Source organism: Strix aluco, chromosome 4 (assembly GCF_031877795.1).
Source record: "Strix aluco isolate bStrAlu1 chromosome 4, bStrAlu1.hap1, whole genome shotgun sequence".
Taxonomy (NCBI): domain Eukaryota; kingdom Metazoa; phylum Chordata; class Aves; order Strigiformes; family Strigidae; genus Strix; species Strix aluco.
Window position 1 is genome coordinate 98770781 of NC_133934.1, and position 12090 is coordinate 98782870.

At 37.9% G+C, this 12090-nt stretch overlaps 1 protein-coding gene across 1 annotated transcript in view; it reads left to right on the forward strand.

Moving 5' to 3' along the window:
• The window catches only part of AQR (aquarius intron-binding spliceosomal factor), a 56145-nt gene that overhangs the window by 23748 nt on the left and 20307 nt on the right, over positions 1-12090 (forward strand). Inside the window, exons 20-23 of the mRNA XM_074824528.1 lie at positions 5720-5961; positions 7634-7780; positions 8352-8421; positions 11025-11135. Coding sequence (XP_074680629.1) covers positions 5720-5961; positions 7634-7780; positions 8352-8421; positions 11025-11135 — 570 coding nt within the window. The remainder of the gene's footprint in view (positions 1-5719; positions 5962-7633; positions 7781-8351; positions 8422-11024; positions 11136-12090) is intronic.

A 12090-nucleotide genomic window follows, 5' to 3' on the forward strand; every position in this document is an offset into this window, starting at 1 on the left:
TTTGGCTGAATATGCCAGCAGTACTGAGACTTTAGATGCATGTAGTTAGGCTTTTTAGGTGGCGTTGGATAACTTCAGGAAGTTAGAGCATGTCAGCTCTAACTGAAGTTAGAAGTGATAACTTCCTCCTGCAGGTACATGTTGAAGTAACTGAAAATCAGAACACTCCTACTTCACTTGAGTATATTAATAAAACATTAGTTTGTAATTTCAGTCTTTTGACTGGTAGCCTATGAATTAGTTGTATTTGGCCTTTTGGGTTAAGGGCATATGTGGAATGTTTTTGTTACCTGATAGTGGACTGTAGGAAAAGGAGGGGTAACTAGTCAAAAGGTGAAGTTGGAGAAACCTTTTAGCTTTTGGGAGCATCACTGGATCAGTTTCTTATGGGGGTTTGGAGGGTGCCAGGTGAGATATTTAACACTGATGTATTTGATAGTCCTCATAGAGATTCTATGCTAACTGGAGCTTTGCAGATTGAATGGTGCTTTTTTTCCTGCCCTAACAGTTTTCACACAGTTGCAGTGCATGATTCGTTAGCGTTTTGCTTCCTTGGGTATTCATTGTCAGGAGAGCCTTCAAGGAATTTGGTCAGAGTTCAAAATAAACCTGTTGCTAATGCATTTTGATACTATATATTGCCAATAAGTAAGACTAAAATTATGCACACAACTTTAATTCAGTTTTGCATATAAATTCAGCAAATATTTTTCAGGAAGCTTATCAATACCTTAGCTTTTCTTTATCCTCTGTTAAAGCAGGAAGAGGAAAGTTTTCCAGCAAAGTTGAAATGTATATTTGAGTTTCTAGAACTGTGAAGTGACATAAATTTAACTTTGACCAAGTGGTCTGTGTTGCCTGTAGTAAACTTTTTTGATCAGGTGCCATAATTACAGAATTATAGAATCATTCAGGTTGCAGATCAGCTGTGGAGATTATCTAGTCCAAGACCCCTGCTCAGGCAGGATCACCTGCAGCAGACTGTCCAGGACCATGTCTAGTTGGGTTTTGAGTATCTCCAAGAATTAAGAATACAAAACTTCTCTGGGCAAGCTCTTCTAGTGCTGAATAGTAAAAAAAGTGTTTTCCTGTGTTCAGATGGAATTTAATGTGTTTAAATTTGTGCCCATTGTCTGTTGTCCTGTCACGGGACACTACCAAGAAGACTCTGGCTCCCTCATCTTCATTTCCTCCTATCAGCTATTTATCACATTCATATGATACCCCCTGAGCCATTTCTTTTCCAGGCTGAACAGTTCCAGCTCTCTTGGCCTCTCCTCATGTGAAAGATGTTGCAGTCTCTTAATCATCTTCATGGCCCTGCAGTGGACTCACTCCAATAACTGCATGTCTCTCTTTGTTACTGAGGAGCCCAGAACTGAACACAGTGCTTCAGATTCAGGAATGGGAAGCCATCCAGAGGGACCTGGACAAGCTTGGGGCATGGGCCCATGCGAACCTCATTAGGTTCAACAAGGCCAAGTGCCAGGGTCCTGCACCTGGGTTGAGGCAGCGCCCAGTATCAATACAGGCTGGGGGATAGAGGGATTGAGAGCAGCCCTACAGGGAAGGACTTGAGGGTACTGATGGGTGAAAAGCCGGACATTAGCTGATAATGTGCTTTCACAGCCCAGAAAGCCAACTGTATCCTGGGCTGCATAAAAAGTGTGGTCAGCAGGTTGGGGGAGATGATTCTGCCCCTCTCTTCTGCTCTGGTGAGTCCCCACCTGGAGTACTGTGTCCAGCTCTGGGGTCCTCAGTACAAGAAGGGAATGGACCTGTTGCAGCAGGTCCAGAGGAGGACCACAAAAATGGGTGGAACACCTTTCCTGTGAGGAAAGTCTGAGAGTTGGGGTTGTTCAGCCTGGGGAAGAGAAGGCTCTGGGGAGCACCTTCTTGCTGCCTTTCAGTACTTAAGGGGGACTTACAAGAAAGATGGAGATGGATTGTTTAACAGGGCCTGTAGTGATGGGACAAGGGGTAATGATTTAAACTAAAAGAGGGTACACGCAGACCAGATACAAGGAGGAAATTTTTCATGATGAGGGTGGTGAAACACCTGAACAGGGTAGATGCCCCATCCCTGGAAACTTTCAAGGTCAGGTTGGATGGAGCTCTGAGCAACCTGATCTAGTTGAAGATGTCCCTGTTCATTGCAGGGTGGGTTGGACTAGATGACTTTTAAAGGTCCCTTCCAACTCAACTATTCTATGATTCAGCCTCAACAGCGCTGAGTAGAGAGGAAGGAGCAGCTCCCTGGACCTGCTGGCAGCTTCCTAATGCAGCCCAAGATTCTGTTGGCCTTTTTTGCTGTGAGAGTGCATAATTTTGTATATCTGAAAATATTTCTTGTATGGGTGCTCAGTTTCTTTGCTATTAGATCATTTAGATCTTTGAATCTTTAACGTTCCTTGAGCTTTCCATTATGAAAATGCAACATGAACGAAAAATTGCCTTTTTTGGTGCCTTTAAATCCTGGATTGCATAATTGAAGTGATTTTTATTGTAAAGGATTCTGCAACAAGTTCAGATGGATAGAGGAGGCAGGAAGACTTTGACTTTTTCTTTTTTTTATCTGGAAAGATGCCTCTGGTGTGAAACAGTAGCTTGCAGTCTGCACAGAGCATTCTGGTGCCATCCAGCTGTGGACTGGTATACTGGAAGTACTTCACAGAGTTCTTTATAACTTTAGATTAAAAAAACCCAAAAACAAAACAAAATTGATTCTTGATGTTGTGTGCCTGTGGCAGGTTGATTTTACATTATAAACACAAGCACTCTCTGCCAAAGCTTGTTGGTGTCCCGGCAATATAGATGTGTTGTGTGCAGCACTGTAGAAGTGTTTTTTGTTCACTTACGTATGCACTTCTGTGTAGTCAGAAGGAAAGTGCTACAGTGAATACTTAAGTTTGCTCAGAATTGCTGTTAGATGTGAATGTAGCTTTCAAATTTGTATTGTGTGCTTGCAGCTAACTTAGAGGCAAATCACAATACAAACCATTCTATGCTTGTTTTTACTTAAGTCTCACACATTCATTTGTCAAGACAAAGATATTTCAGATTCATAACATCGCTGTCAGTTTGGGTGCAAGCATTCCATGTCACTTGCAAACTTTTCTAACTTCATCTGGATAAAAGAAAATGAGGTATCACTGTGGTTAGTTTTGATACTGTATTGAGCAGATAGTAGGCAGCTTGAAGTTTTAAGCTGAGCTTGTAGGAGAGAAGAGAGCTCTTGTGCAATCTTAATTAAGCAAATGAGACAGCAGTGGAAGTGCAAATACAGTGTGTTTGCTGAAGGTCACACCGCTACGTTGCTATAATTAATCAGCAGTGTTAGTTCTCACAAGAAGTAATCTATTTTCACATGTATAGAAGTTACTTTTGAAAAGCTGAAGCCAAGTTTTAGTGATGTAAAAACAGCGTATTAGCTGTTAGGGACCTATTTCTTAAATTTTCATCTTAGAAATTGATCATCTAGATTTAGAAATACTACCTGAAGAAGCCATGTTTTCAGATTTATTTGTGCTAAGAAAAGCACAAATATATTAAGCTATGCTTAATTTACATTAAAGCCAGACACTTGTTTTACATTTGCAACAAAAATATAAATATTCTTTGTTAATATGGGATTTGCCCATCAATATGTCTTGGGCCTTTGAAGTAATTGCAGGACCTTCAGGCTTCAGAAGTTAGGTGCAGGACATCTCTGGTCATGCAGGTCACGTAATGTTTGTAAGACCAAGAGCAAGAAGAAATACGCTACGTACCTTGGAGAGCCAAAAGGAGAGGAGGTTTCTGGAGTGGTTTGTAGGCATCAGGTGAGATTCTTTGAGCCATCCCCATTATTATAAAATAGGGCTGAGCTTTAGAGTATACTTTGTGTCACAGTGATATTTGATGGCAGCTGTATTATCCCATGCAGGTTCACTTCTTCCAACAGCTAGGAATTTGACTCTCCAGAGGTTCCTGTACAAGGAGAGACCTGCTATGACATGTTTCCTTGGTATGAGAATTAAATCTGAAATAGTAGGAGCCATTCTGCTGGTAGACAATCAAAAAATTTTTTAGATAGGGAAAGGATGCAGCATATGCTTTAAGGTCAGTCTTAAATTTTATACTGCTAAGTTCCCTTTGAGTTAATAACTTTACAGAGCTATCACAGAATCCACAGCATGGTTGAGATTGGAAGGAACAGAATCATAGATTCACAGAATGGTTGAAGTTGGAGGGACCTCTTGAGATGATCTAGTCTGAGCCCTGCTTAAAGTAGAGTCAAATAGAGCAGGTTGCTCAAGATCTTGTGACTTTGTACAGTTGGAATTGGGTATCTCCAGCAATGGAGACTGCATAACCTGTCTAGACAACCTGTTCCAGTGTTCAGTTGCCTGTACAGTAAAAACTTTTTCATGTATTTAAGTGGAATTTCCTGTATCTCAATTTGTGGCCATTGCCTCTTGTCCTTTCACAGGGTACTACTGAGAGGAACATGGTTCCATTGTCCTTACTTCCTCCCATTATGTTTTTTTTATACAAACTGACAAAAGTTCACCACCACACCACCCCTTGAGTCTTCTCTTCCTGAGGCTAAACAATCCCAGCTCTCTCAGCCTCTCATATAACAGATTCTCCAATCCTTTAATCATTTTAGAGGCTCTTTGCTGGACTCATTCCAGTGTGTCTGTGTGTCTTGTCCTGAGGAGCCCAGCACTGGACACAGCACTCCAGATATGGTCTCACCCATGCTGAGTAGAGTGGAAGGATCAGAATCTTTATAGAGGTTAACTGTTAAAGCAGGAATGGTGATCACATTGTTTTGATTCCTTGAATGATACAATGCAAGTAGGAAAAGAGCAGAAAATCCTGCCCTTTGGAGCTGGATATGTAAATTTAGGCTATCAGAATAAAATTCCATTCTTTGTTTTGGCTGACTATTCTTTACAAGATCGGCATTTGGAAGGTCCATATTATATCCTGGTGTCATATCCTGGTGCTGATGCACTATGTTTGCCATCCATTTGTGTCCATGTTTGATGGCATGACAAGTTGGAGGATCTGGAAATCAGTACAGGTTTCATATCCTGTGTTTCTTCTGCTGAACAGCAGATGCATGATGTCCTAATACCAGGTTTCAAGTAGGGTGATTGTTGAAGACTTGCCGCTGAAGTAGCCCTTTAACAAGAAGACTAAAATTCAGGTACCTCTTAGTTAAAATGCACACAGGGTGTGTGCAAGTCCAGGGTCTGGAGCATTGGTGTTTTCATAGGAGGGGGAAAGAAAATAAAATACTGACATAATCATAGATGAGTAGATAAATTAATCTGGGGTTGAAGAGCAAGCTTTGGAGGGAAACTTAAACTGTCTTCAGGGATGAAATTTGTAGGGTTGAAAGAGAAGCCTTAAGCTGCATGAGAGTCTTCTATACCTTTTTTTTCCTCCCTCTCAGTGTTTTGGAATGAAAACTTTGCTGATGATTATGGTCCTCTTTACTACCTCTTTACTAACAGGATAGTTTTAAGAATTACATGGTTTGACACTGGCATTTTGTTGCATACATACACAGTATATGTATTGACTCAATCTAACCAAACACCTGTCAATTAAAGACTGTTATATGCTAGCATCTTAGAATAGGCTTGATTAGCCTTCAGTATGTCACATTTTCTTGGTAAAAATTCAATCTCTCCAACCATATTTTTTCTATTTTTCTAATTTGCAGGCTGTTCTGGAGACTATTAGGAATTTAATGAACACAGATTGTGTGGTTCCTGACTGGCTGCATGACATCATTCTCGGATATGGAGACCCAAGTAGTGCACACTATTCGAAAATGCCAAATCAGATTGCAACTCTGGATTTTAATGACACTTTCCTGTCCATTGATCACCTAAAAGCTAGCTTTCCTGGGTACAATATTAAAGTGACTGTTGACAATCCAGTTCTGCAAATACCCCCCTTCAGGTGATCTCAAAATTTCAAGTACTCCTGGTCTGGTATTCTTGCTGAAGTGCATTGTCAGGTGGAGCTGAGTTCAGTGGTTGAAGGGAGGTTCTGTTTCTTTTAAGAAAAGATGTTAATAAGTTAAGATTTAAATAGTTATATAACAGAGTTAACTGTACTACAGTTAGGCTCAGGACCAGCTTCTGCTGTACAAAAATGCATGAGAGCATTGCTTGTAGATGAGCCTGTTGAATATATGGGAAAAGCAGCAGTATGAGATTAGATCAAGACACGTAGTATTCACTTCTGCATTATGGTATCTAGCCTCCTCAAGTTCAGCCTAAAGGTTTTTAATTACATAGTTTCTTTACATGTCTCATTAAAGCAAACTGAGAACAGCAATTTCAACACCAGTTAAAATTGGAGCTTTTGGAAACACCATTCAATCAAAATAAAGAATTAAGTCTGAAATCCTATATTGCTTATTTTATTTTAGAAATGGTTTCTGAAGTAGGATGGCTACCTTTGTGACCGTTAAATGAGACTTGTATGTTTTGTTTCAGTGGTGCTGTTGTCCAGCATTTTTAGACTTGAGAGTTCTGTCCCTCCTGGTGGACTTTGGCAACTGGGTGTCACAGTGCGTTGGAGAACAGTTTCCTGAGCTGGACTGAAGAAACTATTATCTTTTTTCTCGTACAAATTAATGAGAATTGAAATATGTTTCCTTTTGAAGGAATGGATTTGACTGGGGAGGGAAAAGATGGCTTTCCACCCACACCAGTCTGCTCTTACCATGGCTAAATAGAATCTTGAAAAGCAGGGAAATAATCTTCCATGGTTTGTGGTTTGGGTTTTTTTTTTGGTTTTTTGAAACACTGCAGGTAGAATATATGTGGAGGAGGCACTAACACTATATAACGATATAAAAATAGTCTGAAACTATCAAGATGAGATACCATGCATGATTTCCCTTGATGAAGTAGTGTTCATTTTCAGTCCACAGATTGAAATACAGATATTCCTTTTTATGAAGAGCTCTTGCTCTTCCTACTGCTGCATTTGTCCTGTAAAGACACTAAGCAATTATTGCTGTTAAAGATGTCTGCATTGTTGTCTCAAGCTAATTGGATAGCCACTGGAATTCCTTCACCGTGATTTGTTTATGAATTAAAGCTGAGAAGCTTGCTAACATATGATAGAGCTATAAAAAGAGATTGAAATGGGAGGATAGAAGGCTTTATGTATTGGAGCAGTTTAGATCATTGACATATCTTGTTTAAAGAAAAAAAAAGTGCATGAGTTCTAGAACAAAATCAAGTTATTACTGCTGAACAAACGGTGCTGGTGGCTTTCTGTTATAACTTTATTCCTGTCCCTTCCATTTTCATTTATGAACTCTTCACCTTCAGTGTTTTTCCAGATGGCTCTCAGCACTGCTCCTGGCTTTTCAAGCTATGTAAAGAGCACTTTTGACATACTTTGTCAGATATGATTTCTTAAAATCAGCTTCATCAATTTATTTGTCATTCCTTTTCCTTATCCTCATTAACACTTTGTCATTTGCAGCTCTTGTTTCCCTATTGTGTGAAAATTTATCTTAATAGTGACAAAAAAATCTTTCCGTATAAGCTTCTAAGACAGTCTGGTATCATAGTGAAAGTGTTGAAGTGTAGTCTTAAACTATATGTTGCAGGATAACTTTCCCAATAAAGGGAGGTAAAGGGAAGAAAAGAAAAGAAGAGGATGGGAACGAAGAAAAATCTGCAGAAGCTAAAACACTGATTGTAGAGCCTCATATAATTCCAAACAGGGGACCGTATCCATATAATCAACCAAAACGGTAATAAATGGATGAGAATTTATTTACAAATGGTAATACTTGCATAGCAGTTCATTTTCAGAAATATGTAAGAAATAGTATTGCTGATTATAAATCAAGTGTTTTCAGTACCGAAGGAAGATTTGAGTATGAGAATATTTTGCTTTATATTTAAATCAGACTATTCTGTTTTGCCCTCTCTGTTAAAAAAAAAAAAATCCCTTGAAGAACAATGAGAAATACTGTCTTTTAGTATTGTGTCAGGACTTTGAATATTAGAACAATCATATCTAGATAATTTTACAGCATTTTCAGCAAATAATAACTAAAGACAGGGGCAGTCTTCTAGATGGGATGATTTTGTTGTCATATGGACAACATATTTACTGTCTTGTTTAGAAATTGCAAGATTGTCATTTCTGTAAAGAAGATAGTTGTAATGTTGGTTTAATTTAGATAAAAGTTTGCAAGCGTGTAGTTCTGAAGAAATATATAGCCAATTAATTTAAATCAAACTTGTTAAAACAGTTGCTTTTATCAAAACTGTTGGCAAAATCTGTCAATTTTCTGATCTTGTTTTGCTTTGTTACAGCAATACTATTCAATTTACCCATACTCAGATTGAAGCTATACGTGCGGGAATGCAGCCTGGGCTAACTATGGTAAAAATATTTTTAAGGATTTTATACTCTTACATTTGATTCTGGCTTTAGGTACATTCAGTGAAATAGCAGTAATGACCATTTCTGTAGCCTTGCTGAGGTCACTTCTATTAATAGTTTAAAAATATGAAAAATTAACATACAAAGGTTCAACATCTTCCTATCTTCACAAAATCATACAGAAACACATTTGATCTCTGTATAACTGTGTCCTGTGTGTCAGTGGCTGAAGACTTTCCACAACAACTGAATTTACTTTTTCAGTAATTGGGTTGCTAGTTTTAGACTGTAAAACTTTTGCCATGTCTGTCATTTCTGGCTGTTTTAAATTACTTGCATCATTTTCAGTTTGATCTAACTCCATTAAAGGAAATGAAAGTCATTGAGTTGTCTTCAGGGAGCTTTTTTCTGCTGTCTTGTGAAATGTAGTGTGCTTTATATGCTACTGAATTCTAGAACTAAGAAGTTACAAACCAAACTAAAGCTGTAGATTTGTTATGAAAATAATTTTTGATCAGTGAATTTCTGCAAAGGTCTTTAAGGTTTACCACTCTCAATTAGACTTCGACTACAAGTACCTTTCTCCCAGTGACATACAGTCTATCCTGGTAGTGACTGGATGGAATATTTGAATGACTTTTCTGTGATACTCTTAACTTCTTCTTGGCCTGTATAGGCAATAATGCTAATTTTTAGGGTTTTGTATTGATATTCATTACTACCATACTCTTCCTCCTCTCCTTCCTCCTTATGTTTTACCACTCCCTGTACACTCTGTAGCTAGCACACAAAAGATGCAAGGCAAAGGAAAAAAATAAACCTCAGTAGAATTGTCTGCCTTTTTGTCCCTGCCTGCCTAAGTGTGCTGAAATTAGTAGTGTTATAAATGTGTCTAAAAGTTACCTGAGTTCTTGGCACTGTTTTTGAGTATGATATGTTTTCTAGTAGAATTCAGCAGAACTTTCTGGTGGTTGATAGAATATCAACTTTAAGGTTTATTTAGAAGTGAAAGCTCTTTTTTTGAATGCTGTGAAAATGCCACAGTGATAGAGTCTTTAAATTTGGTTATTAAACAATGTTGGAAGGGTTTTTTTTGAATGATTTGAACTGCTGGGTTTTAAATGATTAGAGTGTTTGTCTAAGAATACCCCCACAGTGTATAGGAGTATTGTTTTCTATCAGTAGTATTGTCAACAGGAAAGAAGGTTGGGAAATTAAAAATTTTATTACCATTTTGTAGTATATAATAAACAGATAAAATAATGGGGAGGGCACCTCTTAAGTCACCTAGGTTTTATTGTCATCTTTTAATTAACATTGCCTACTGTTTGATAGTATAATATTTGTTGAACTATTAATGACCTTCAGATGCAAATGTATAATGCATTATAAACTACCATGTACCTCACTTCTGGAGGGCTTTAAAGAAGAAAAGTAACTTTCTGTGCCTGGTAATCCATCAGCTTTCATAAATATTTGAGAAGATGATCATTATATAATTTGCACTTTTCTACTAACACCACATTTGTTGATGTTTTAAGAGGTTAGAGAATGAGAGTCTGTTAGGTCAAAAGGGAAGAACAATGACAAAGTCAGCTTTTTTTTTTTTTTGAGGACATACTTCTGATTTTTTTACTACATCATGCATTTTTTTTGCAGGGAGAGAAGGCAGACTGAGAAAACAGTTATGTAATACAGGCCTATGTTTTATTTTCTGTCATTGTTGTGTATTTCTGTCTAATACTTGTACAGTCCTACTTGGTTTTGAATGCAGTGATCAATGAGATTCTTTAAATAAAGCAAGCACGATTTCATAGCAGTATGTAATTTTGTGTGTAGATATATATGAAACCTGCTATTCTGTGAATCTTAATACTGAACAAAGAACAAATTACTTTGAGATGCTTTATAATACTTGAATACCTTTAAAATGTCTCAAGTGTCAATTTTTCAACGTTGGTATAATTGAGCCTATAAAAACTGTCAGTATTATTTCTATATCATCGGTTGTAGACTCTTGAGTAAATATAAAGAACAGAAGAAAAGGGAGTCAATTCTTTTTATCTGTCTCACCTTATTCTTTTTCAATTGTGTGTTTTGATGCTTTTTGCACTGTTTCCCTAAAGTTTAGCCTGTCCTGAGGCTAAACAGTGTTTTTTTCCTCTGAGGAGGTCTGTTTTCATGGGTTGCAAAACAGAATAGTACTTCACACGCTGGATTACCATATTCCTTTTAGGCAGGGATCTGTCTAACTAATCTGAATTAATCTTTTATGATGTATTTTATTTGTTCTTTGAAGTTCACAAAAGCCAGCAAGTAATTGCTGGATTACCATATTCCTCTTGGGCAGGAATCTGCATTAGCATTGGGCTAAGTCTTTCCAGGTGTATGTACATGTTCTTGAAGTCCACAGAAGCCAGCAAGCAATTGTACATGAAACAGAAGATTAGTTGTCGTTAATGTGTGATGTTAGTGTCTTGTGGGATTGTTCTCTCCACCCCCCACCCCCCCGTCCCCCCCCAACTGGCTACATTTCTGTATTGTGCAATATTCTGATAAATTGTGTGTTGATTTTTGTTTTTAATTTTTTTGTTTCTTTTTAGGTAGTGGGTCCACCTGGTACTGGAAAAACAGATGTAGCAGTCCAGATAATATCCAATCTTTATCATAATTTCCCAGAACAACGAACTCTTATAGTTACCCACTCTAATCAGGTAAAGTATCAGACATGTATGAAATTCTCCTGTAATTAAAACCAAGAACAACAGCAGGTATTGAGATCGGTAGATTTGGAATTACAGTTGTCTCAACAATGAAAACTTGAGTTGGTTTGTGTGCAGTGTTGCCAGTTTCATAATGTAAAATTAAATTTTGAATTTCGGGTTTGTAGTTCTGAGCTATTTATCAGAAGTTTTCAATATCTTTAACAGGTTGGAGGTAGAAATTAGGAAGTATTTTTAAAAACTGTCTGCGCAGTTCTTATAGTTGCACATTCACTGCATGCATGCCAGATTTTGCTAATATCTTTCTTGAATACGGGTTTGCTCTATGCTTCGTGCTTCTAAGGGAAGGCCTCCTCAGCTGAGAATGCTTGCTTTCCATTCACAAGAGATGGAGTTTAGCTGCTAATTCTCAAGCATATATGAAATAAGAATAATAATGATAAAAGTCTTAAGGATTCTTACTGTAAATCTGCATCTGGTTTGGAAACCAAGTTCATCTATTTCCTGGTCTCCCTAATTAGCCTATCCTATCTCAGGTATGAGATATTTTAAGTGAACATACCACTTCAAAAACGTTTCATCTTTTTCTGTCAAAGCAAGATCAGACATTTACGCTTCTGATCAAAGAATGGTGGATGGGGCTTCATTTTGGTGAGGAGTTACAACCTGGAATAATATAGGCCAGTCTACAGTGGGTTGAGGGAGAATAACAGGTGATGAAGTTGAGAGCAACTTTTCTCTGGGGAGAAAAGGAAGGAAATAATTTGAGGCAGGTAGGAGACTCTTCTTACCGGTCAAGACTTACATGAGAACATAAACTTGGAATTGTACTTCAGGAAGTAAACTGTATCTCAGCAGGGTTCGTTCCCTGTGCCTTGATGCTGTACATTAATGTGTTTGCATGACTTCCGGATGACTTGAAGTACTTGCTTGCTCATGTTTGTTC